The 24,614-nt window shown below is 40.6% G+C and overlaps 7 protein-coding genes across 8 annotated transcripts; 3 read left to right on the top strand and 4 right to left on the bottom strand.

Moving 5' to 3' along the window:
* Window positions 1-1,626: 1,626 nt before the first annotated feature.
* On the bottom strand, window positions 1,627-4,834 carry LOC129594279 (neutral amino acid transporter 9-like). Of its 2 annotated transcripts, XM_055490910.1 has the most exons (10): window positions 4,452-4,834; window positions 4,354-4,365; window positions 4,229-4,280; window positions 3,907-4,129; window positions 3,775-3,828; window positions 3,385-3,708; window positions 3,010-3,218; window positions 2,738-2,886; window positions 2,580-2,669; window positions 1,627-2,244 (listed from the first exon to the last, which is right to left on the bottom strand). In XM_055490910.1, exons 1-10 carry the CDS (start codon window positions 4,490-4,492, stop codon window positions 2,079-2,081), a joined length of 1,320 nt encoding a protein of 439 aa, XP_055346885.1. In that variant the 5' UTR covers window positions 4,493-4,834; the 3' UTR covers window positions 1,627-2,078. The 2 variants fall into 2 exon arrangements, with proteins under 2 accessions (XP_055346885.1, XP_055346883.1); XM_055490908.1 differs by lacking the exon at window positions 4,452-4,834 and having other exon boundaries at window positions 4,354-4,442.
* Window positions 4,835-5,028: 194 nt separating this feature from the next.
* On the bottom strand, window positions 5,029-9,378 carry LOC129594278 (wings apart-like protein homolog). The gene is made up of 11 exons (XM_055490907.1): window positions 8,799-9,378; window positions 8,440-8,739; window positions 8,082-8,291; window positions 7,246-7,842; window positions 6,824-7,021; window positions 6,554-6,752; window positions 6,254-6,492; window positions 6,008-6,104; window positions 5,756-5,853; window positions 5,565-5,684; window positions 5,029-5,362 (listed from the first exon to the last, which is right to left on the bottom strand). Exons 1-11 carry the CDS (start codon window positions 8,961-8,963, stop codon window positions 5,276-5,278), a joined length of 2,310 nt encoding a protein of 769 aa, XP_055346882.1. The 5' UTR covers window positions 8,964-9,378; the 3' UTR covers window positions 5,029-5,275.
* A 957-nt stretch (window positions 9,379-10,335) lies between these two features.
* LOC129594325 (chymotrypsin-like protease CTRL-1) lies at window positions 10,336-12,940 on the top strand. Its single transcript, XM_055490973.1, has 7 exons — window positions 10,336-10,798; window positions 11,156-11,229; window positions 11,442-11,542; window positions 11,633-11,955; window positions 12,265-12,408; window positions 12,626-12,706; window positions 12,821-12,940. Exons 1-7 carry the CDS (start codon window positions 10,537-10,539, stop codon window positions 12,916-12,918), a joined length of 1,083 nt encoding a protein of 360 aa, XP_055346948.1. The 5' UTR covers window positions 10,336-10,536; the 3' UTR covers window positions 12,919-12,940.
* Window positions 12,941-12,958: 18 nt separating this feature from the next.
* Window positions 12,959-14,348, bottom strand: LOC129594326 (uncharacterized). The gene is made up of 4 exons (XM_055490975.1): window positions 14,122-14,348; window positions 13,808-13,968; window positions 13,640-13,748; window positions 12,959-13,340 (listed from the first exon to the last, which is right to left on the bottom strand). The coding sequence occupies exons 1-4, from the start codon at window positions 14,276-14,278 to the stop codon at window positions 13,255-13,257; spliced, it is 513 nt and encodes a 170-aa protein (XP_055346950.1). The 5' UTR covers window positions 14,279-14,348; the 3' UTR covers window positions 12,959-13,254.
* A 333-nt stretch (window positions 14,349-14,681) lies between these two features.
* Window positions 14,682-16,285, top strand: LOC129594305 (uncharacterized). The gene is made up of 4 exons (XM_055490947.1): window positions 14,682-14,896; window positions 15,303-15,430; window positions 15,775-15,883; window positions 15,980-16,285. Exons 1-4 carry the CDS (start codon window positions 14,833-14,835, stop codon window positions 16,054-16,056), a joined length of 378 nt encoding a protein of 125 aa, XP_055346922.1. The 5' UTR covers window positions 14,682-14,832; the 3' UTR covers window positions 16,057-16,285.
* Window positions 16,286-17,325: 1,040 nt separating this feature from the next.
* On the top strand, window positions 17,326-18,659 carry LOC129594303 (thiamin pyrophosphokinase 1-like). The gene has a single exon (XM_055490945.1). The coding sequence runs from the start codon at window positions 17,513-17,515 to the stop codon at window positions 18,329-18,331; it is 819 nt and encodes a 272-aa protein (XP_055346920.1). The 5' UTR covers window positions 17,326-17,512; the 3' UTR covers window positions 18,332-18,659.
* On the bottom strand, window positions 18,582-24,580 carry LOC129594300 (ATP-dependent DNA/RNA helicase DHX36-like). Its single transcript, XM_055490941.1, has 22 exons — window positions 24,381-24,580; window positions 24,048-24,292; window positions 23,511-23,720; window positions 22,878-23,264; window positions 22,673-22,747; window positions 22,503-22,598; window positions 22,236-22,309; window positions 22,081-22,155; window positions 21,846-22,012; window positions 21,693-21,774; window positions 21,551-21,637; window positions 21,372-21,483; window positions 20,948-21,147; window positions 20,747-20,890; window positions 20,511-20,628; window positions 20,290-20,388; window positions 19,969-20,229; window positions 19,816-19,896; window positions 19,657-19,756; window positions 19,456-19,543; window positions 19,127-19,334; window positions 18,582-19,042 (listed from the first exon to the last, which is right to left on the bottom strand). The coding sequence occupies exons 1-22, from the start codon at window positions 24,526-24,528 to the stop codon at window positions 18,830-18,832; spliced, it is 3,270 nt and encodes a 1,089-aa protein (XP_055346916.1). The 5' UTR covers window positions 24,529-24,580; the 3' UTR covers window positions 18,582-18,829.
* Window positions 24,581-24,614: the final 34 nt, after the last annotated feature.

Here is a 24,614-nt window from a genome sequence, read left to right as displayed (position 1 = left end):
AACTGGCGGAAGCATAGCAAAATAGGAAATTGCTTTTTGAGACCAAACATTCCACGCATTAACACAATCAGCAGTGACAACGGATGATGGAGGATGCTGTTAGACGGACAGATATCGCGGCTAAGAATCGCAGCCGCTCTTTTATCACTGCATGCAGCGTCTTGGCTGGCAGCCATGTTTCAATGCGTCTGACATGCACACTACTGTACATGTGCCGGCAGCGACCTAATCGCACTTCCGTTCTGTAGACCATCCCTGACGACTGGGAGAAGGAAGTCGAGCGTTAACAAGCTGCGACATTATTAACAGGAGCTGCTGATATATATCTCCCATCAACTTTACACCCCTATGAAATCGAGATTGCGGCATATATTTATCTGGTATTCCATACTCTGTACACGAGTTTTACAGTGCGCTTGCGTCCTTTCGTACTTGTACTTGCTTATATCTACATATATACACAAACAGGAGGAATCACTGTGTCATGGTCAAAGGGTCCTATCATAATACTATAATAAAAACGCTATTCGAAATTTTAAGAAAGTCTGGCTGTAAACATGATAAACTTATTTAAAATTATTTGATTATAGCATTTCTAACATTATTCTCGTACCCAGTCTTGATTAATTTTTGTTGTTGAGTAAGCCTATGCTTACTATTACCGGTAAAAATTAGATACCGGGTGTATAGCTTCTAATAACATATTATTTTCCTGCAGTACGGACGAGGCTTTTTCAAAAGGGTGCAGCTTTAATTACCGCTAGATTTTAATTTACTACGGATATCATTTCCATATCGGACGGTAATGATATGTTTACACAAGCATTATAATGGTGCATAAAGCCCGCTCCGTGATTAGCGCGTATTGACCCTTCGAGCCATACGTCGCATAAAACAGGAAGATTTACGCTTTTTACCCGACATACTCAAGTACTCCGGAACTTCTGGCAAAACATTTGGTTGATTACTGCCATAAATAGACGATTTATAGCCGATAAATCTTACAAATCACCGCACAATGCAATGTGAACGATAGAATTCTTATGGGCACTCAATGTACGCATGACACAAGCGCCACTATTCATCATTACTCATTTAGCTGATTGTGACTTGTAGGCGCTCACCCAAAGTTTCTTTCCAGTTCCATCTAGACATTGTGGTAATAAAATAAAATCTGCATGTTTAACTATGGCACATGATTGTTAATATTCCATGCAAAATTTTTCTGAAAATATCCCCGCATTTTAAAATAAAAGACTATTCTTTGACTCTGGCAACGGTCAACGGACAAATATAACTTCAGTATTTTTTTGAAAATAATAACGTAAACGTCGTGGGTTTTGCGCTAGCTGGTTGAAAACAATTTCCCGCGGTGTATCAATAACGTTACGAATACTGTACGCCATGCAGTTTGTCATCTACATAATTATATGTGAATTCTTTAAGGAAACTGTTTTAATCGAAAATAAGCCATTTTTAGAAAGCAAACTTAACAATTACGCAGAGTGCTACTACAAAAAAACTCCCGCGGGTCTATTGTTTCAGCATGGTCTATTGTTTAACTCCTCGCAAACATTTTTCATGAGAGGAAGCACACAATTCCAGACTTGTCATTTTATTTTTGATTTATCTCCGTGAAGTCTATAAAAATATGGCAGAAACCATGAAAGCACATTTATCAAAAAACGGACAAAACCTGGCGCCAAATCATTAACCATTCCCTTGCAATCACTATACATCCACAAGTAAAAACAAAAAAGATACATTTTTGGCGCACCCAACTGATTAGGGCCAAAAGCGAAATAACGATAATGATAATAAACGTGCACTGGAAATGCCATCATTCGACATTTACCGTCGCGCAGATATATGTGTTTGCGCAACCATTACACGTACTGGCCTCGTCCAGCTGCTGTGAAGCCGTTTTGCGAAGCATGTCGCAGCAGCCATAAATCTTCCATTAAGTAAAAATGAGAAATTACCGTGTTCCGCATATTGACAATAGTGGAATGCTTATTAATGGCTACATGTCGACCGTAACGGCGGCATATACGCGTCAGCCGGATCGGTTCGGGGCATTAAATTAGAAATTGCGAAATGAAATTGATTAAGCCGAGGAGAATTATCAGCAGGTGCGTCCATACGATGGCGTGCGTGGTTTTGCCTTCTTGCCGCAGATACGTCAGATAGACGATGCAGGGCAGAGTGAAGGAGAATGCCAATCCTGCCAAAGATCCCGTCACTCTGTAAAACAGCCATTCATTTTTTTAAAACAAACATTTTATGTGCGTAATATCAAAAAACGGCACATTTCTCTTATATGCATTCAGAGCTTTATGACGCTTTGCGCTCGCATTAAAAATCCCTTATTAACTACAATAATCCAAAAAATTTCTCAAGTGCTTAATGAAAACGACGTCGTTATCTGAGTTGTACTAACATAATCGGCGCCAGAACATTTCGGCGTATGGGTTTCATTTCATGCAAATTTCAAGCTACAAAACAAATTTTATGCATTGGGAAAATTACTTTATTTTCAGTTTTTTATGCATTTTATCGGTTTTATCAGTGCACGATACCTCAACACTGTGCCAATTTTGGGGAAGAATATCGCCATTAACGTTCCAGCGCTGATGAGGGTGACACTGGTGATTAGAATCCATTTGAAACTGGAAATCAGAACATGTTCCACACTGCCACCAATAAATTAAGGAAAGCCCAGTAAGGTCGCGTTTACTTTTGTGGGTCACGTCGCAGGAGTTGACGAACCAGCTGGATACGCGTAACGTACACCAAAAGAGGGAAAATGGAGATCATTTGCAGCAAGAGCAGCGCTCGCGCTACAAGCCCCAAAACGTCACTACTGGCAAAATTCTTCAAAAAATTCTGCAATAACAGCCGGGGTTAAACAAAACGAAATGTCCGGTTAAAAAATTCGGTACGGAAAAGGTCAGTTAATTTCTGCCCGGGTATAAGACCTAATACCAAAGCCCAGTGGTGCTCGCTTACATCTTGAATTGTGCCTTTATTTTCAGGGAATGTAACATAGACGGTGATTCCGATGTAAAGATACGTAATGCACGCCAAAATGTAGGCAATGCCGGTATCTCTGCTGCGCGTGTTAGGATTACTGGCCGTGGTCATGGCCACCACGGTATTATGCAGGAAAAACGCCATAACCATCGTGCCGGTAAGAGCTGGAAACCCCGAACGAAAATCTACAAAAACCAATAAAAATTAATATATACGTATTATTTTTTAATTTAGTGACACGAAACCCTACAGCATCATCATTATGCACACGGGAACTGTGCTTATCAAATAAATTAATATATATCAAAAATTTCAAGTTCATTTTCATTACAACGTTTGAGAAAAGCCTACCTCGTAAAGTGGGATCAGCACAGAAATCAAAATTCAAACCGAGAATGCCGGCCTTGACGCCGACCAAGGCGATGAGGTAAAATACACTTATCACGCCCAACGAACTGATCTTGGTAAAAATGACCGGTGTCCGGATCAAGGTCAGCGGGAAGATCGCCACGACCAGGAACAGTGGAATAAACGACTGCGTCCAAATTTGAGAAAAGATACCGCCTGTAGCGCTCGGTGTGTCTTCAGTCGCTCGGAAATGCTTAACATACATCGGGCCATGGGTCATATACAGATGATGGGATTTCGTGCCGTTGGATGTGGTGTTCAAGAAACCTGCATATTATATATGTTAATTTACTTTTATTTTCATTTCAGTTATCAGTAACGTTTTCTTCGTACCTGCTATTGAATGTCCCATCTCGAAAAGAAAATCCGACATCAAAATCCAATATGCTTTAAAAACATCAACATCCATTAACCTTTTATATTTCTTTTAGCATAACTGCAATATACAGTCGTGAAATATTGTACCAATGCCGGCCGTTATCATGGTGAAGAGGGAAATACACACGGTAATCTGTCCAAAACGACGCCCCACAAAATAGGCGCACACCTCGGAGAAATCCTGAATCGGCACACTGCCGTCCACCTGACGGAAGCGCATCTCATCGGCCATCGAGAGCACCAGAGTGATGGTATAATATGATAATCCCGCAATAAACAGGGTTAGAAATATTCCCAACGTAAATCCAGCCTATGAAAAAAGCAATCCGGTAAATTTGGTTAAGGTGGCATTCGGTAATAACTACTCGAGTAGTGATAATTTTATACTGTGACTAATCACTAAACGTACTTGTTGGATAGCCCATGGTATGGCCAGCATCGTTGTTCCCATCATAGCGTTCCTGCAATGAATTTTGCGCTTTCACATATCTTCATTAAGTGAACGTCCATAAGAACGGGGCTTTTAAGCCTTACCACAGCGAAAACCTGCAACCAGAAAAAGGAAAAAAATCATAAAACAAATGCCAAAAAAGAAACATAATTACTATGGAATGATAGTTTCGTTCACTTACACCGTAGTGACACTTCCGGCTTGCTGTGACTCGGTTCCCATTTCTCCAGTTCTCCGATAAGCGGTCCTAACAGGAAATTTCTATTCTTGAAGGGAAACAAATCTAAGACGCTACAGCACCACACCAACATCTACCGGCTCGGCGACTGATGGAAATTTCATCCTCCGACGCTTAAGGGATTATGTGATCAGCGGCACACTCACGTTTTCGTCATACAGTTTTCAGTGCCAATGTGTTTTCCAGTGTAAAATTTGTTCTGTAATAACATTTTTTTCCAGAACTTTATACATCAACTAAAATTTCTTTATACCCATACACCATATCAGGTACACTGGTACTGTACGGACTGCTTGTCGCCTTGTGCTAATTGTAAACACGGAGGCAATCAATTAGACTCGCCTGTTTTTTGCCTACCAGTAGAGTAGTTAATTTGCAATCATTCTATTAACTCTCATTACGAGAGCTTAGGAGCCGGCTTCACGGTTCGCTTCCTCTGGTTCCATCACTCCACCATTACTCAGATTAAGATTTATTGCATCTTCGTCCTCTTTTCGTAATCTTCACCCTTTCACCCTCTTTTCGTAATAAAAGATATTAGGATACCCAACAAATAAATTTGAACACACGTAATATAATGCCGCAGACGGAATTCAACAAAGAAAAAGTGGGCAAATGTACGCAAAAAATGCCTTAAAGCACATCATACAGATACTTTAAAGAAATTTGCACGTTAAAACCACTTACGGCTCACTCAACCCAACCACCACAAATCAATTGGGTAAAATGTAAAAAAAACATCACTGACTTTGGTAATACAAGCGCATTTACGAAGGCTTATGGTTCAATCCGTAAGCTTCTAGGATATCAATTGCCGTATGCATATCGTGAACTGGGAGGTTATTTCCATCGTGCTAAAGCGAAAGAGAAATACGATTAAACTAAAGAGAAGCATACAGAAGTATAAAAAATCGTCTTCAATGTAAACCATTAACAAACAAATTTTCAATACAAACTGTTTCAAGTTCTCAAACAAACTTTTATCTATTTTCATAAAAGTAAAAAGCACTGTTTTCATATTTATCTCACAAAAAAGATTACGTATTCATAACTTACGTTGACAACATTAGCAAGCATATCCGCCACGCTACGGATGGCTCCTGTGAGGATTTCAGTTCCCGTCGAAACGGTCCCAAAGGTAGCTTTTAATTCTTCGTGTAAACTACTGCGCGCGACCTATGTGCAAACAAAAGGAAATCATTAAAGACAGGTACTGTATTTCCGGCAAGCATTTTTTCCAAACATACTTCATTGTATGTTATTAAATGAGAAAGGAGAATTCCTATGTAGGACATAATGGAAAACTGTTCAAGATTTTCGCCAGCTTTCTCCATCAAATCGGTATCTACAAAAAATATCCATTAAAGTACCTACCACAAAAGTAAGCAGTCACTTTACACGGAGCGACCATGAGATAAATAATTATGTATGCATATATCCAGCAGGCATAGATAGCCCGTTTTTTAATGACGCACAAGGCACCAAAATGAAAATCTTACAGACAGCGGTTGTGTCCATCTTATTTATCAAACGATCGGTACACCGTTCCAGATCGTCTCCCGAACTTTCTGCTGCCTCATGGGTGTTCTTTGCCAGCTAAAATTACAACGAAGGAAATGTTATCTACCACGGCCTCTGGCTCTAACAATGAACTAGACAACGCTCTACGCTTTTCTATAGATTTACAAGACTTTAATAATGTAAGAATACATCATTATTATTTTAATATATCCGTTTCACAATACCCGAACAAATCCGGACACAGACGTTATTTTGTCTTTTCCTTCAGCATTCGCCGGGACAATATCGACAAACCTCTGGCAGTTCGATTCGCAATTATGGGTCAGATTAACCAAGCAGGGAACTGCTTGCAGTAAAATCTCCTGGTATTTTTCCCGAGTAGTCACGGGAGCCAAACTAATGCAGCAATTGACGCTTAATTCAAGAAGACTCGTCTCCGACCCCATCTTATCTCGCCAAAGTTCTGCGAAAAATGAACAAGAGAATACTAACGATTTCTTTACAATAAAACGATAACTGCATACCTGCATGAAAGCTCGCGTTGGCCATGACCAAAAATACTAACTGCAACAGCGACGCCAGAGCTGCTTTAATATCACCGGGGGTCTTTTTCGATAACAGCTGCTTGTTGCAGAATTTTCCGAGCTGTACGAGAGCTTTAAGCCCGGCAGACCGGCATCCCGATACCAAATATTCGGAATTCTCCTTACTTCGATGAGAAATCTGTAAAGAACCCAGATAAGCCCTTTACACTTAAAAAGGATTCGCTGGAGAAGAAGCCAACCGCTACATACCTTAAAGAAAAAATCCATTAAACGAGTAAGAGCATTAATATTTGATAGAGTCATTCTGGCTTCGAGCTCCGGCAATAAAATTCGTAAATGCTTAATCAAATGGTCCAAAAATCCTTGGTGCCGTATTTCATCCATAAACCACGGCCACTGAGAGCCTAATTTCATCCTCATGAGGGCTTCCAGTACGAGACGGGTAGTCTACAAACGGTAATACTAAATGTGTTACTAAAATCACATAATGCACACGAAAGAAAATAAACAAATGGAAAAGAATCACAAAGCATATTAAAGCGGAATCACAACAACAAAAAACTGCAAGTACAAGTCCCCACCGAACAATCTAGGTTTTTCAGAACTTTGCAGTGTACTTCTACCGAAACAACTCTTTCGTGCGTTAGTGGGAGTTACTCCACAGAACTTACTGTTATTTTATTCCTTTCCAAATCATCCTTAAACTTGCTTGTGGCAACCACTGCAGCAACGCCGTTCATAATTTGCGGATCGACTTTCTCACTCTTCTCGTCATCTCTTTTAACAATATCGGACAGGAGTTCCATTCCATTCTGATCAATGTTCATCTTTAAGCTGTCGGTGCTCATCACCAAAACAATAACGGCAGCACAAAGCCGTAGATTAGCGTCACGAGCGGCATCTTTTAACAAATCAAAGATTCTTCCATGCGCCAGCGTGAAAAAATGCACACGGAAAGTGGGATCCAATAATTTTCTGGATAATTTAATGGCAGTCGAACAGCGCACCATTGGGCTGTTTTTACGCAGGTCCAGATTATTCAAAAGATAATCAATTTCGCTTTCAACGTCAGCAAACTGTTGATCCCCAACAGTTTCGGTTGAAATCCGCCCGGCATCACTTTCGTCCTGGATCGGTGCTGGATGATTCTCCACGGGTTTTCTGACAGGTTGTATCACAGCTTTGACTACAGGTTTCGGATTACTAGACGACGCTGACGTTGGACCTCGCGACGACGATGGAACGGGATCTTGAGATTGGTTGGGAATCTGAGGAAAAAATTGTAGAAGTGAAAATGTATCTTTTTTACCCATTCTAAGTATGCAGGTAATCGTTCGGCATTATACTACTTAACAATAAGGTAAACCAAATTTCAGAAATCAACAGAAGCTAGTTTTTTTGTGAATTTACGTTACTACGGTTCGAAAAGCAACTTCGAGAAGAGTGCAATCGGATTCCACTGCAAACGATAAATTAAAAATGGATTAAAATCAGTGTTAATTCGCACTTTGTCTGGAGATATTTTTTTCGGCCGTGCCTCCACTCCGCCTTTCGGAGCAGGCCGCTTGCGGCTGGGAGGAAAGGAATCGCCTTTCGTAACGGGAACCGGTGCTGTTTTACTCTTGCCTGCCGGTTGCAGAGGCTTTCTAAATACCACTTCATCGTCCAGAGAATTGGGCGATACTCGTTTTAACGAGCCCGTGGATTTATTGGATTCCTTAAAAATTTATACATATCAAAATACAACGGAACCAAGCAGGAATTATCTAAAAAATGTAACTTCCTAAATTAAAATTCATCCAAAAAAACCAAACACCAATCAAATTACGAATGGAACTGCAAAGATAAAAAACTGCATTTTGTACCTGAGAGCTGGGATATGAGGAGCTCCCTGACGAAGACTGTGACGAGCGCGGCAGATCGGTTTCCTGATCAAAATCATACGGATTAGAATGCTTCACGGTATCTGCAACGGGCTTTCCAACGAGGTTCATCGCGGTCTTGGAGATGGATAATGAATCAAAATCGTCAAAATCAAAAACATCTTTCTCCATCACCGCGGTCTTCGACGTAGACGGCTGTCCTTCCGAGAGCGATCGCCGAGGAACAGCAGGTTTCGCTAGAGAGGTCTGTTTGAGGAGGACCAGTTCTTCTTTGTCCCCAGGCTGAAAAACGAACGTCATACCCAACTGATTAACAGGGAGATAATCGGAAAAAAAAGTACCTTCGAATTCCAGTTGCTTTTTAATTTATCCCAATCATCTTCTCCCTGCGCGAGCGGTCTACGCACACCAACAGCAGTCATGATGGTCGGGCCTGCACCTTTCCTTCGGTAAATACGTGCATTGGATGGCTCCTTCGCACGTTCAATTGGATCATATTCATCCATGACTGTATATTAGGATGCAATCGGGAAATGCTCATCCAGTAAACAGATATTTCAGATCAGTCGAGGTGCTAGGAAATTTGAGAAGGTAAAAAGCTACTGTGGCATGAACAACTGTAAACAGTAAAGTTGTAAACAAGAAAATTTGCAAAACTAGACTACTAGAGCAGTCACCACTCAGCAGTCAACACTGACAATACGAGTAGTCACAAACTGTGCAAAGGACTCGTGTTGAAAGTGTCACTGATAATCCATAACATTAGGGAAAATTTAAATCTACCGAAGACAAAAGCGCCATACAATACAAACAAAGGTTTCTATAGAAAATCAAAATTTAAATAGGTACGTAGGATTGACACGTTCCAGTTAGTGAATTAGAAGACAAAAATCGAAAAGTGCGTTCCGGTTTCTAAATTTTGTATGCGATGTCTCTTCCAGTGCAACCAGCGTACTGTACGGTCTCGTGCAAGCGCAACGTCTGTCGTGTGCCAGCCTGCTAAGGTCCGATTGTAGTGCAGACAGACGCCAAGGTAACCGCCCAGATAGCGCAGCCAGGGTCAATTGAACAATGCGCTTCCGGAGGTTTGTACAAGTACCGTCTGTCCGTACTGAGGACTTTATTAATAATAGCAATGTAGAGCATTGTAGATACACGAGTCGCTGACCGCTGTTACTATACTTATTATTTTGTGCGCGTTTAAGGAACCGATGAACTTCTGGAACGTTGTGCGAAGCGGTTGGCAACTTTTTAATAAGATAAAAAAGATTTTACCGTATTAGGATGCGAGGATACTAGGGCACCGGTTTCTGTTCAAAGTTCAAATACACAAAATTTGCAATATTTATTACTTAATTATTATGAAGCGATGAGCGTTTTGGAAATATTTGCGATTCACACATGTATATTATTATCCCGAATCACGTCACGCGTGCGTAACATCTGAATGCCCATATTCATGAACAACACGATTCTGCATGGACGGTACTAGCATGATAAAAATCAGATGCAAGGTTAGCCTGGGAAAAACATTTTTCCAGCCATTTTAGCTCTAAACTTTACTTAAAGGGTGCGCGATCGCAGTAAGATATTAGCAAACCCACGACCGGTTCAAGTTGCGCTTTTGCGAACGCTAAAGTGTGGATCGAGAAAGCTGCCATATTCATTTGGGAAATTTAATTAAATACGATATTCAGTTTGTTGCTAAATGCGCAGCATAAATGGAAGCACGTGGCCGAACGAACCCGCGAACGTGCGGTGACATTCATAATTAAAAACTTATTACGTACTAAAATTTTCTCTAAACCGTTTTCTGTACAGGTGCAGAGATTCGGCTTTCATGCATATTATCAAATTCGCAAGAAATTAAGTGTATTTCTTAGCAATGTCTTGTTTTGTTCTAATAAGCTAGCCGGGGTATTAAGCATGGTACAAACAGTACCGGTATCGTACAATTGCACATACTGTATCTGATTGTGAGGCTTTTCTTGCACGTTTATAGCCATACCAGTGTGCATCAAGAGTGAAAATTTTAATTTATCTATAACGTTATTAACGACGTTTTTTGTTCTCTCTGGTATGATTATACTGTTGCAAACTGGAAGTAAAATTAATCAGATGGAAAAGGTGACTCGGTATTTGTTCAGCATACTTTGGGTATTTGTGGCTCTCCTTAGTAAGGATGTTAGCTCAGCAATTTGTGGGCAAGAAAGATCGGCCAAGGACATTTACCATATCAAAGATCAAAAACACTCCCATCATAAACATGCGCTTGGATCGTCGCTACAGACGGCACTGGGCAATCTAGCGATGGACATCCAAAAAGAAAAACGGAAAAAAGGTCAGTGCTAGCTGGGTAAGTGCTTTAATCAGTTTGATGTATTTTAAATTTTGTAAAACAGCGGTCGATAGACGATATACAGCATCACTGTAATCAAGCGCGCACGGTGATCGTATGTTGTTAATTATAACGTGTACGGGTCGGAGTACTTGACTTGCAATAACTATAAGTTTATAGCAATATAAGAACGTGCAATCTGTAACTTGCAAAGGTTACTTAAAGGTATTATAGTTTAATAGATTTGGGTTGCGCTTCATTTGCAGTGGCATGCTACTCTTCGTTTTTTAAGTATCTACAATTATAGCAAACTGGACATGAATTGTAATTAAGATTCTAATAATAACTGAATTTTGCGAGGTAACGGGAAGAGTAACAGAATTGTTGGGGGTTCGGATGTAAACGATCCAACTGGTGGACGATTGTGCTGGCAGGTAATTTTACCGGTTTCGAAGTGTGCGAATCCCTTTAGCCGGTATACAGGATGAAAAACAATATCTTGGTAACAGTTTAAGCAGTTATGGTTTGTCACTGTTTTTGATAAAATCTGATGAAATATACAATTACAGTTCACAGTTTTACCAAGTTCTACATGGTTTCCACAACTGGAAATCTATGGTGCTGATTGAAACAAACCTATGCATAGGTGATGATGCAGCTAAACGGACGCTTGGGATCGGTTCGATGTGGCGGGAGTATTATTGGTTCAAGAACAATTTTAACGGCAGCGCACTGCGTTAGTACCAAGTAATATGCTAATCTCCTCTTATTAATATACGACTTTTTTGTGAATGCCTGTTACAAAGTATTGAATTTATTGCGCACTTTCCTGAGCAGCCGTGGAAGCGGCCCGGGCGGGGCAATATTTCCAGCCAGTATGATGGAAATCATGGTGGGTGCTCTGGATGAGGCGTACAACGGAAGCAATCCGCAGCACGGTGCGGCTAACTGTGCACGCAAATTCGACGTGGCCAAGATTATTCGTCATCCCGATTACAGCAAGACAACACTGAATAATGACATCGCCCTGCTTGTGCTAACGGACGACATTAACCTGGACTCCACCTGTGCCTGCCCGGTTTGTTTGCAACGACGCAATCCGGTGCCGGGAGAATGGTGCATAAACAGTGGTTTCGGACAGGAGTCAGAGTCCGGAGAAGGTTTGTGTGTAATTAAACAGGCCATTGCCGTGATTGCTTCATATACTTATTTGTAGTATATAAAAACAGTTTACAATTACGATGCATTTCTTGCGCGTTTCTCGGTGACCTTAAGCGTGATCCCATAATAAGCCCTGACGAAGTTACTGACAATGAGTATGCAGCTAACTGAGAGTAGATAACGCTGCCAGTAATTATTACTGCTTCTAACACCATATAGCTACGCGTGCGAAATAAAAATACCGAATGCGCATAAAAATTATCCAGCAAATGCATTGTGCAAACGGACTGGGCCCCTTTTTTCATTAGGAGACAACAATCCTTTGCCGTTTAAATACATTTATCAACAAATCCTACAAAATTACGAAGACCCAAGATGTCAGTACGACTCCAGTACGGACGGAAACGATTTCGTGTGCGCCGGCGGTGTGGCCGGAATTGACAACTGCTATGGTAAACACTAAATATTCCTTGTTGCGATAATTATGGTAAAGTCCTACGTAGATGGTGTCAGTTTTCGTATACGGTATTTACAATTACAATGCATATCACTGTGCACTAGATTCGTATTACACAAATGCTAACAAGAGTACCGGTTCCTAATGATAATAACTGGAAACCGAGCCCGAATCATTTGTATTAAAAAGCGCTAAGTTTTTGTAGTTTTTAGGGGATAGTGGAGGTCCTCTTGTTTGTCATAGCCAGACATCAAACACCTATTATCAAGTTGGATTGGTCTCGTACGGGCAATGTGCGTCGGTTTTTTGATGATATATTGTGTTCCTTATTAAAATATAGTGGCGCTACCGACGCTGTCGACGTTTAACTGATCCGTGTAATTGTCTAACTACAGCATTGGTTGCAGTTGAATGCGGAAGTGGGGATGGATCAAGATACACGAACGTAATCCGTTATTTAGACTGGATTGTTGCGAATTCCAACGGGAATGTAGCGATAGCGTGAATCGTCGAACTAATAAATAAATTATGCACATTGCTTTATATACCTTGCTTGCTTTATTCAAACCGATAATGCCTATCGACACGAATTTACAAAAGTTTTAGTGTCGTCAATCAACAGGTGATGAAGGTCTTGCATCCACAGTTTATTAAACCATTTCTAGAAACTTAGCTTTTGCACTTGGGAGCTGGGAGTAGCTTGCTGCACAACATAAGATACATCAGCGCTAAGAAAATCACTGAAAAAAGTAAAAATAATTCCCATCACAACAATCCCGTATCGTGTGAGATTGTGAATAAATGGCCAACCCGCTTTAGATGTATTTAGCAATTCTTATCTTTATTTGGATTTGGTCAAAGGCGGATGATCCACTTGGACAGGTGTTTCCGGTCCAAAGTTAGGATCGTTAGGATCACCGACTACTCCTGCAGTGAAACAAACGCACTCGTACTGTAATGAATCGTGCGACATAAATATATGAATATGTATGTACTAAGCTAGTTTGGTGGCAATTCATTGTGAAAACATCACAACAAAATTAACAAACATGCATAACCTCGGGCAGCTCTAAATTAAGAATGCCGATTATTAATTTTGATGCAATTACATTGATTATCACAGGAGGAGAGGAGGAGAGTATCAAGGTCAAAGAGACATTTTCGGCAGCAAGGAAGTAGAATTAATTTTTGTATGTACTAAACAACTGTTATCGCTGTTTTCTTACCGTCTATTACCGCACACTTGACGAGTCGGCGGAAATCGCAGGTATTCTTTTTAATGTTAAATAACATATTTCCTGGACAGTCAATCTCTGAGTAGGTTCCATTAAAACACTGCAAAATAAGACGAATATATCATCGATAAGATTGCGTAAAGTTGTACAACATCCTACTTGTAAATACGATCCGCAAGCATAAGGATGAGGTGCTATTCCTTTCGTATCGTTTCCGACATTATCGCATGCTCGTCGCATCAGCGGATCCATCTGACTCCCTTGTCGTTTTTGTCTCGAATGATTGACATCCTTTGATAGCGGTAAAGAAAAAACGATAGCTAGAAAAATAAACTGCGTAAACAATCATAACTGCAGTAGACAAGGAAATAATAAGCGCAGTGATTGGGCGTTTTTGCTAGTAAAAATATCGAAGTTATTATCTGTAGAATAACTGTATCACGCACCGGCATATGCAATTTAGATAAACTTACCGAATCCCGTGACGGCTAGAAAACTCCAAAAAAATTTATGCATGTTTAGTTGCTTTTTTCCGCTAATCTGTCGGCAAAGGGATCCACAAAGCGGCTCTTCTCGAGCTTTTCTGGCAAAAGATGCGACTGCAGTATTGGAGCTCATTGTATGCAACATTATTTGGTTTTACTGGCAAGTGGGTTAATGTCAAATTCCTCCAGGGCTTCGTGCTTTCACGGCCAGCCACAACTGTTGCTTATTGTAATCATTTTGGATTGTTTTAGCCAAGTCATTTTCTTCCAGCTTGCAGAACTGCCTAGCATTCATACTGTAAATGCCAGTGAAATCGCTAAACAATAATTACTCTTGAATAGTTTTTATCATGCGGTTTGGAATTTGAAAGCCACGGCATAAAATTCGACTATGAAATGTACCCGTACGTTTTATTCGTACGTTAATTTGCAGATTGTATGTGTGTTACTCATTAGTTTGTCCTGAAGCAATCTGATGCTTATTAAGCGATTAACACAACACATACTTTTCTTGGATTACATACAACCAGCTTGAACTTACTGACTTATATACCCAGATAACTACTTTTCATCTGACAAACAGCACCGGTGTTATTACCGGTTGTTACTTGTTAGCGATTATCTTGACTATAAACACGTTGCTTTCCTGGCTAATAAAATACAGTTTCTTGATGATCCTTTACCAGTTGTAACTGGACAATGGCCAAATTACTTGTTTCATTATGGCTTTCCTTACTAATAATCGCAGCTATTCTACATTCAGGTAAAATATTTTGCAAATAAAACTGAGAAATACTTTAATTTTCTGCTGATTTTGCTAAGGGTTATGACAAAAATAACAATTACTGTAACACGAGCAACATATCTATATACGGTTCCAACGTTTGCTGTACATAAATATGCGATCTTCCCAATAAATATATTTTACATACCGCTTTCGCAATGACTTCTAATGTTACTATCAAATTGCTACCTAGGATTGCATTTGGTAAACAGTCAAACGTAAATAAAATTAGTCAAACAATAATTTTTATTTTTGGTTCAGCTAACATTTACCTTAAAGCAACTACATAATACTTTTTGGAAGCTATAAGAAAAGATTGCAGTTTTTCCTTAGTAAATTCATGAAGTATCCGCGATGAACATCAGTCAATAACGTTTCTTTTCAGCTATTGCATTCCCAAATTCTCTACGAAGCAAGCGTCAGATTAGCGGTAAAGAACTACTATTACGGCAAATTTGTGCAATCGGGGACTACACTTTTCGGCATCCTTTTTCCTGCAGTTCATACCTTATAGTAAGTTCATCAAATCCGAAATCGATATGTTTGTGCCAGCGCTTGGACACTTTTTCTGATAGCAGCTTAATACGCATCTAATTTTGTCCAAGTTTTGTTAGGGATATGAATACGAAAAAATACGATACTGTATCCATAGTATGATTTTGTTTACTGTACTACTGCACGATATAAATTCAGTTCGCGGCCGGTATAGAGCATATCTATATGTTGTACATTTTTTAATGTTGCGGCTTTCTCCACGGCGATTTACCAACTCCTAAAGACATTTGCCTTTTGTTTGAAAAGACTGAACTGTGTTTGGAAATATTCGAATGCTTATTGTTCTCGTAATTTGTTACTAGTGTGACAAAGGCTCATTCACGGAGCTGGATTGCCCAGGAAATATGATCTACGATGTCAAAATCAAGGCATGCAATTTTAAAAGAAAGGTCAAATGTCAGATGATCGATGGTAAGCAATAATACGTACTGAATACTGAAATGAGAGTAAGATATAAAAACTCTGACCGTCCATATTTTTATTTTAAAAAAATTTGTTTTATTTCAGGTATGTCTGATTTTGGTGACAATCCTTTTGATGATACCGTCAGCACTATGAGCGGCTCAACTATTTCGCCCTTTTAATAACACTGGTCTTTAAAAATATGGCCAAAATCAGGATTATTTTGCACTCTGTGAGGAGCACGCGGATAACGCTTTTGCCGGCAAGCTCCAATATAATTTTATTTGGATAATTCAGATCTGCGAACAAAATTTTTTAGTATAATAAAGCAGCTGATCGACGTCGAATGATTTTGTCACCCTGCTTGCAGTTTTGCAAAACTGATTTCGGATTTCCATTCCGCGTGGAAAGCGTAAAATAAACGAACTTCAAATAAACGAATAAACGAAGTGTAAAATAAACGAATTTCTTACTTGTACAACTACAATCTCCTGTGTTTGAACAACAGTAAGTACGGCACTTCATAAAAAGCTTCTGTTGTTTTTCCCAGGATTAACATACCAGCAACCGGCGGGAAGAATTGCATCATCCCGAAAAATAACATTGTTATTTAAATAAAATATTGTTATCTGTACGTGTGCTGAAGTGCACTATATATCGTATCTGTTTTATATTGACTACTGACGATGAGCTAGCATTATTTATCAGCAAGCATTACTTGCAAAAACTTGATTGCAGAATGTGTATTTTGCATAACCGCATGCGATCTCTTTAAAAACGCACTTAATTTGCAAAAATTGTTGGTGCAGACTGTGGATGTGTTGTCACTGTTGTGCGCAGTTAAATATATGCCCCTTACCTATGCCGTGACAGCTTTTTAGCATTTTAAAATCGATGTGCGAAGCAGGTGCGCGCTCGGTTTGCGTGCCGAAGTTGTCGCTATCGCATGCCACCCACGGGTGCTGCGCCAGATTCAAAAATCTTGCTGTTCGCTTCACTCTTTGCAATTTTAAAGAATTTTTTTACTGTAATACTACTGCCCTCTAGAAAGCCTTTAGTTACGTCCAATCTGTAGAGGCTATAGCTTAAAAATGCAGGAAAAAATAATAGGAAAATAGAAAGTTTGTAAAACGTTTTCGGAGAAGCGAGATATCAACGATTAACGCTTTTTGCGTTTAACATACGCCTCTACGGGGCAGTTTGCCATAGACTTGTAATTTGTATGCTAACTGCAATTTATTTAAGACGTTGATATCTCGTTTCTCCGAAAACTTTTTACTTTCAAACTTTTTATTTTCCATAATAAAAGTATTTTCTGCATTTTTTTAGCTATAGGTTGAACAGATTGAATGAAACTGAAGGCTTCGAAAAATACCGAACCTGCAGGGGTTGCCCAGTGCGCAGGACATTTGGCACACACATTTTCCGCACCCGAAAAGCTATCGGGGCATATAGTAAGGGGCATATGTTAAAACTTAAATGTCTTCTGTTTGTATGAAATTTTCGGAGCATGCACGCGTTAGCAGCTTATGGTTAGCATGGGCTTCGTAGCTGCTTGAATTCAGCAGCTCTTAATTCTTATCATACCGCACACTGGCGCATCGAGTCCTTTCTCTGCTTGCAATACCACTAGCACACATGTCTACCGCAGCATCCATTCCTGCAGCTAAGCGCATGCGTTTACTAAACTGCCTCCTGCCATCCCACTCCAAGATCGCCCTCATCGTCCTCCACACGGTCTATTCACCCGAAGACCAATCCACACAGAAATCCGCCATCCATTCCCTACTGCGCAACTCCGTGCTGCGTTGCGCCGCCGATAGCGGCGCCAATTTCTTCTACGATCTCACGACATCATCACTCAGCGCCGGCGACCACAGCCAGCCCACTGACGCCATCCATCCCGATATTGTCTCGGGGGATTTCGATTCGATCCGGCCCGAGGTGCTGGCCTTCTACCGCGCGCATCCCCCCACCCGCGTGATCTACACGGAAGACCAGAATGAGACGGATTTCACCAAAGCCCTGCGCATCGCCGCCAAAGAGATCACGGCCCGCAGTCTGCCTGCTGAGGCCATCGTGGCGTTCTACAGCGGAACGGGTCGGTTTGATCATCTGATGGCCGGGGTGAATACTCTGATCCGGGCGCAGACCATCACCAATCTGCCGGTGTTTATGGTCTCCGGAGCGGATATGCAGTGTGTGGTGCAGCCGGGACGCTGTGAACTGATGGTGGATGTCGGGTTGGAGGGGCCGTACTGTGGACTCATTCCACTGAGTGGACCGACACGCGTCACCACGAAGGGCTTGAAGTGGGATTTGTCGGACCAGATTATGGAGTTTGGTGAACTGATCAGTACCAGCAATGAAATTGTGGCGGATGTCGTGTTTATCGAAACGGATAAGCCACTGCTATGGACCATGACGCTGAAGAAGCCTGCTACCGATTCGATGTGATTTGTTTTGAGCACTGCTTTTTTCATTAAAAGCGCGAGTAGTTTGTATTTGGAAAGCTTGCTACTCGAATTTTTAGACTCCGGTGAAATAATTGTAAGCGATTTTTTTACTAAATGTTATTATGATTGCATTTATTATAATTTCTTTTTCTGGCCTTAAATATTTTGCATTGTTGTGATCTTCTACTGTGATCTTTTAGATTATCGATTACCACTCTGCATTTACTAGTTGGAAATGCATAAGATTGCCTTTTGGTAAATTCACCATAATTTTCTTTCGTTAATTGTCTTCAGCTCGGATAGCATTACATCAAATTCAGTACAGTAACATCGCAGAAAGATCACAATGTGGCACAGCAATGATCCTCAGTCCAATCATACCGGTACAAAGAGGGCTGGTACACAACTGAAGCACTCACAATTATAAACTACTGCAAAAAATTGCATAAAAAACCCCAAACTTTCATTATTACACCCAATCATGCAAATTGGGCAAGCTTCACATATTTTCCATGAGACCAGAGACTGTCTCCACCAACGCTCGCGCTTCGGCATTCATCACCTCCGTCCGAGCAGGAGATTCAAAAATATGCAGCAAGACATCATGGAACGCTGTTTTCAGTTCGCATAAAAGCTCGAACGTTTCCTGATTGGTTTTGCCTATTTCCAATCGCTCGTCGATGACTACCGTCATATCGTTCGCATCCCTTTTCTGAAAAAAAAACACCAGGCTTAAATTTAGTGGCACTACGCCGAATTACAGTTTGCTCTACTTTCATCCAGATTAAATACGCACCTCACGTGCTACCAAAAGTACAGCTTTGGCGAAGAGAAAGGCTGCCACAGGCGACACCACACTCAAATCGTAAGCGAAGAGTGATGTTGTTTTCATCTTTTCAAAGAAGACTGCCGGTCCATAAACTCCATTGGCGACTCCTCCAGGGGAAAAACAACTTTTTGGATGTACGCTAACGATTTCCTCCTCCGACACCATAATCCGTGGTCTGAAAAAGATGAACAATCAAAAGGGAAGATATCATTTCTACTGATTACACTCCCGGGCCCCGGCCATGGAGTAACAGCTCCACTTATACAGTCATATTCAATATCCTCCGTTTAACTTACGTCTGCTTCTTATGTTTAACTGGTCGGAGCCTACCCAGATTGGGATACAGTCCACCGGCAATGACAGAACGAACAACCGCATAGTTATCTAAAAAAAGAAACGCTTTGCCTCGAAATTTTACGAATCAGTTACAAAAAAAGGGTTACACTTAACCACAGAGCTTTCGACCTTAAATAGTTCTGAAAAGTTCTGCAGCTCACCAGAATTTCGATTGGCGTGCGGATCGTACAAATCAAATGACCGCAAAAATCCCGACTCATGGAGAATGCGGGCGAACTGGCCTTTCATTTTTAAAATTTGCTAAAACAACATACGAACACTGAAGATCTGATTACACAAATTGATTCAAATACTAATACCCTGCAGGTTGATGGAAACATATAATTATCCCAGCAAAAATCCCGCAAATCCTCTCTTCGATCCACTGCCGCCTTATAAGCCTGAAGGTAAAACTCGCTTGCTGTCAAAAGGCATGAAATAAAAACCGGCTATTTCCAAAGGTGGAAACTTACCTCCAAAGCATTGTGCACTAATAGATGATCGCCGTTACAATTTTCACCGAATGCATTCTTTGCCGCTTGAGCCTCTTGTTCCTTCCCCAAAGGAGCAGTAAATGGATCACGATAGCTCAATGCCGCACAGATATTCAACACCGGATTAAGACACCCAAAAATGCACGCCAAGTACATCATTTTTCCCAACTGCGGAGGAACCGGCATGCGCGCCAAAAGATTTCCAAGTGATGTTAATTGTTCTTTGTCATCCAAAGCTTCCTGGTAACAAGACGAAGGCATAACTACAAGTTAACAAATCAGTAAAATATGCGCGCATACAATGTGCATCAGTAGATCCAGGGCGTTCTGAATGGCCTGTTCAGACGGAGGTTCCATCGCCTTCTGCAGAAATGGGCTAACCTTACCCAAGCGAAGGAGCTGCAAAATGTAATTTGATGACCACAGTACATACCAGCACATATGTTGGAGGTATACGAGCATATCCAATGTAAAATTAAAACTTGTAAAATCTGCTAATTAGTAACATTCATGTTTCAAACCTTCAATTGAAGACACAGCTCTTCCAATGGTGTGCGCTGAATTTCCGGAAGAGGATAGGGCGAAAACTTCCCAAATTGGTGAGAAGTGTACAGCCGATAGCAATGGCCACTCGTCACTCTGTGAAACACATTTTTAGTAATATTCAACAGAAATCTCGCACAACGGAAAAAAGAAAAAGAACACTAATGGTATTTACGTAATTATTTTAACGTAAAAGCAAAACATGAGTACGTACCTTCCCGCTCTCCCTTTTCGTTGTCTGGCATTAGATACAGACACCCACTGAGGGGTCAATGTGCTGATATTTTTCTCCACGTCGAAATGCTTCGCTTTTATTTTTCCAGTGTCAATCACATGTACGACATCATCGATCGTGATACTAAAATAGGAACCGGTAGGAAAAGGGCGCACAGAAAGTTTCGAAAATTTACGATACCTAGTTTCCGCAATGGATGTAGCCACAACGACCTTTCGACGACCAACTGGGCGGTCAAATACGACTCGCTGATCAACCGTGGGAATCATCGAATGCAGCGGAATAATCAGCATTGAGTTAGCACTAAAACAGCTTTCCAGCAAAGTATTCATTTTCCGAATATCTTCCCAGCCGGGTAGAAAAATCAAAACTGCTTCATCCTGAAAAATAAAAGTTAATGCTAAAAACCAGTAAGTATTAAAGGGACCATAATCTTCATTAAAATTTAGCGCCGTTCTTCATAAAAAGAAAATGCATACTGAATGCACTGGCGAACGGAAGCTCGACTTGATAAAAGTTCGACAGTCACCAAAAAAATAAAAAAAAACTAGGACGAAAAACTGGATCTATCAATAGGCAAGCAACGTTGCACGTATTATCATACCAAAGGAAACTTGCGATGGATGTGCCGCACAAGAGTGTTGATTAACTCGTAGTCGATTTGGCGATCCGAAAAATCCTGTATGGCGTCGTAAACATGTCGGGGGTGCGTTTGTCTAAAACGGTCGTTTTCCGTTGAATGCAACTACCATTTAACTACCGTACATGTAAGATTTTTCTCACCTTATTTTACACAAAAATTCCTCCTTAGTGTGGTCATAATTCGCATGCCGACGACGATAATCTCTTCTGTCCTGAGGGGGGTGATAACTAGAATGAAAAATAGTGAACACCGTTTTAAAATGAAGTTTTCTTTGACACAGACTTCGTCAGAGCCAGCACATCTTCCAGAAAATGTTCTTGAACCGGAAAAATTCGCCCAGGAATCTCTACCAATGGGCATCCGCCTATAGAATAACAATAAAAATGAATTCAACACCAGATACGCACTTCGGTTCGAATGTGATTTAGTATTTACCAAAGTAATCGCTGAATTTTTGAGCGTTAATAGTAGCAGACATCAGAATAATTTTCAAGGTAGGCCGGATCGGAAGGAGATCTTTCAAAATGATCAGCAAAAAATCAGACAGAACGTCCTGCTCGTGGATTTCATCGACAATGATGTGGGAAATCCCTTCGAGATTTCTGTTTGCAAGATTTGAGAATAACTAACGACTTTAATAAAGTCGAACCAAGAAAAAATATTTACGAACCGATTACTGCTCAGCCACTGCAACAGTATCCCCGTGGTACACATCAAAATGGATCCACGCTCCCGAGATAATCTCCTAATTATTAGTAAAATTTACATGACATTCTTGGAACAATGGGAATGAATTTAAAGAGCCGCAAAAATTCAAAACCTTACTTTTCTAAGCGAATCTGGTAGCCAACTGACTCGCCAAGATTCTCTGCACGCTCTTTGGCAATACGCTCCGATACCTGAAAATCAAATTCATGACCTGAAAGTCTAGCTTATGTGCTCTTCCCCAACAATTCTGAATTGTCATAGTAAGACCAGTTCGACAGTACCAAAATCACACCAGCCTAATTCAAAAATAATAAATCCCAGTATTAATATGAGGAACAAGATTTAAACTTAAATTTTGAGTTACTGTTTTGAGTTTTGAGTTACCGAAATCGCACTGATTCGCCGCGGTTGCGTACATACAACCCTGCATGAAGCCCCCTCATGGCGCGAGATATAATCATCCAATATTAACTGAGGCAGCTGTAAACAATATTCAAAAGGATTGTGGAGGTTATTGGTTGTAGCAGGCAGATCAAATAGATTGAAGAACTTACTTGCGTAGTTTTCCCACATCCCGTTTCCCCACTTACAACGCAGACCTGGTTATCCTGAACAGTCTTCAGCAAATGCTATAAGGCACAACGCACAAACAAATATTACTTACTTCGCTCAACAGCATTATGTACTGGTCAGCCGTGATCATCAGAAAACAAAATTTTTAGTTATACTTATTTAGAAAGCAAGAGATAAACGACGTACCTCTTTCGCTATATAAGCTGGTAGCTTTTTTCGGAAGCTCAGCATATTATGATACGCATCAGTGCGCTGCTTTTTCTGCCAGTCGTGATAGATATCCGCGCTGAGGCTACTGAGAACTTCAGCAGAAAGGGGTGTCACAGAATTCAAATTTTCTTCTTCGCCTTTAGCATCGGCAATATCAAAAATTTCTTCCAGTTCTTCGACCTCCTCTTCTTGCCAGCTGGTAATAACGTCTCCGTCGTCCGTTTCGTCAATTGTTATGCATGCAGGCTTTGGTTTAGGTTGCATCTTTGGTTTGTTTAGAACGGGTAAAGGATTTTCACGAAAAGCTTTCAAAATTCGCTTCAGACTCCCTACATCCTTGCTAGGAATTTGCATTCGAAGAAGCTACAGATATGGTAAGCCAACATCAGTGAATTCAGTGAGCTACAGCCTACAGTCACTTAATTAAATACAGCCTGCAACATTCGAGGCTCACTACAACAAACCCTACAACAACCTAGAAATACTGTACTTGTAGTCACAATGCTCGACAAAATTTTGAAAGTAAGGTTTTCCCCAAATCAACAAATTACACAAGTAAGTAACCATGCATTTTCACAGCACTTCAGCAATCCTGCCTTCAACACTTACTTCAGCACTCCTGTCCTTTTTCGGATTTTTCGTACATGTCCCATTGGCAATTTTTTCAGCCTTCTTCATGCGACCATAGTTTCTCCAGTAATCAGCGGCAGCTTTGCCACGCAGCCCTTTTGGATGCTGCGGAGCATGGCCACGTTCTTGATGCCCAGATGTCGAAGGAGAAGAAAAGTCGCTTCCACCAGACGGTCCATACTCGAATACCTATCCATAGAGCAACATATAACACCAAACGTACATAATGACACAAACATGCATAAAAATGTCAGTGTGCAAAAAGTAAACAAGTTTAACAAGGTAATATCTATATGCATTTGTATCCTCTAAGTTGACAATCAGTACCAAATTTACAGAATATCCTACCAAACAAGCAAAGTTTACTACGAGTATAAACAAGATTATTGAAATAAAAATAATAAACAAGATCGTGCTAATGGTAAGTATAGCTAACTAAAAGTAAGAAAGAAGTGCAATTTATGTTGTACCAGAGTAACTAACAGTCAATGACTCAGTTTGAACCATTTAACGTACATTGCTTGAGCCTCCACGGTGGCTTCCTCCAAATCTCGGCTGTCCGTAGTTGTGAGAATAGTGATCACCAGCCGCAGATCTCCGTGAATCTCCTGGAAATGCCTGGTTTGGCTGCGTATGAGATCTTCCGAAATGTTGGTTAGACGAAGCACTGCTAGCTGCTCGCCGGTTGCCTCGCTGGCCAGCAAATCGAAAATTCACTCGCATCCGGTCGTCCTCCGGGCTAATGGCGCGATACATTTTTTCTGAAAAGTGTTTGAAACAAATCCAAAAACCAAATGATGCAAGCAAAAACCATAACTTTATTCCTGCAAAGGCTTGCAGCATGCTCACCTGATTTTTTTGCTTTTAAAGGAATAACATCGATGCCAACGCTAAGCCCGTTCAGACCTTCAATAGTGGCTTCCGCGAATTTTTGGCCGAAAGTTTTGGCATAATCACGAAAAATCGTGGAACCATGCTTCCATGGGTTACCTGGCATTACAATAGATCACAATAAAATGAAACGATTTGTGTTTCCGTTTAGAAAACAAAACATGCGCGGAAGCGCAAGAAGATTTCAAAATC

The sequence above is a fragment of the Paramacrobiotus metropolitanus genome, unplaced genomic scaffold, assembly GCF_019649055.1.
Source record: "Paramacrobiotus metropolitanus isolate TYO unplaced genomic scaffold, Prichtersi_v1.0 Parri_scaffold0000067, whole genome shotgun sequence".
NCBI lineage: Eukaryota > Metazoa > Tardigrada > Eutardigrada > Parachela > Macrobiotidae > Paramacrobiotus > Paramacrobiotus metropolitanus.
The sequence above is the reverse complement of the archived record's forward strand: the minus strand, read 5'-3'. Positions and strand labels throughout refer to the sequence as shown.

Bases quoted from the DNA above. Each gene is read 5' to 3' on its own strand.
- LOC129594279 (XM_055490908.1), bottom strand. From the start codon at position 4,418: ATGTTTCTTTTTTGGCATTTGTTTTATGATTTTTTTCCTTTTTCTGGT. The intron at 3,709-3,774 runs GTACGAAGAAAA...TATAATATGCAG, and splicing joins GATGGGACATTCAATAGCAG to GTTTCTTGAACACCACATCC. The intron at 2,887-3,009 runs GTAAGCGAGCAC...CTGTTATTGCAG, and splicing joins ATAAAGGCACAATTCAAGAT to AATTTTTTGAAGAATTTTGC.
- LOC129594278 (XM_055490907.1), bottom strand. From the start codon at position 8,963: ATGGATGAATATGATCCAATTGAACGTGCGAAGGAGCCATCCAATGCA. The intron at 7,843-8,081 runs GTGCGAATTAAC...TTTTTTCCTCAG, and splicing joins AAAAAATATCTCCAGACAAA to ATTCCCAACCAATCTCAAGA. The intron at 6,493-6,553 runs GTATGCAGTTAT...CATTTTTCGCAG, and splicing joins CAACGCGAGCTTTCATGCAG to AACTTTGGCGAGATAAGATG.
- LOC129594325 (XM_055490973.1), top strand. From the start codon at position 10,537: ATGATTATACTGTTGCAAACTGGAAGTAAAATTAATCAGATGGAAAAG. The intron at 10,799-11,155 runs GTCAGTGCTAGC...GAATTTTGCGAG, and splicing joins AAAAGAAAAACGGAAAAAAG to GTAACGGGAAGAGTAACAGA. The intron at 11,230-11,441 runs GTAATTTTACCG...ACCTATGCATAG, and splicing joins GTGGACGATTGTGCTGGCAG to GTGATGATGCAGCTAAACGG.
- LOC129594326 (XM_055490975.1), bottom strand. From the start codon at position 14,278: ATGTTGCATACAATGAGCTCCAATACTGCAGTCGCATCTTTTGCCAGA. The intron at 13,969-14,121 runs GTAAGTTTATCT...TTATTTTTCTAG, and splicing joins TCTAGCCGTCACGGGATTCG to CTATCGTTTTTTCTTTACCG. The intron at 13,749-13,807 runs GTAGGATGTTGT...CTTATTTTGCAG, and splicing joins CTTGCGGATCGTATTTACAA to TGTTTTAATGGAACCTACTC.
- LOC129594305 (XM_055490947.1), top strand. From the start codon at position 14,833: ATGGCCAAATTACTTGTTTCATTATGGCTTTCCTTACTAATAATCGCA. The intron at 14,897-15,302 runs GTAAAATATTTT...GTTTCTTTTCAG, and splicing joins CGCAGCTATTCTACATTCAG to CTATTGCATTCCCAAATTCT. The intron at 15,431-15,774 runs GTAAGTTCATCA...ATTTGTTACTAG, and splicing joins CCTGCAGTTCATACCTTATA to TGTGACAAAGGCTCATTCAC.
- LOC129594303 (XM_055490945.1), top strand. From the start codon at position 17,513: ATGTCTACCGCAGCATCCATTCCTGCAGCTAAGCGCATGCGTTTACTA.
- LOC129594300 (XM_055490941.1), bottom strand. From the start codon at position 24,528: ATGCCAGGTAACCCATGGAAGCATGGTTCCACGATTTTTCGTGATTAT. The intron at 21,148-21,371 runs GTATGATAATAC...TTTATTTTTCAG, and splicing joins TCCATCGCAAGTTTCCTTTG to GATGAAGCAGTTTTGATTTT. The intron at 20,629-20,746 runs GTACGTACTCAT...TGTGTTTCACAG, and splicing joins CGAAAAGGGAGAGCGGGAAG to AGTGACGAGTGGCCATTGCT.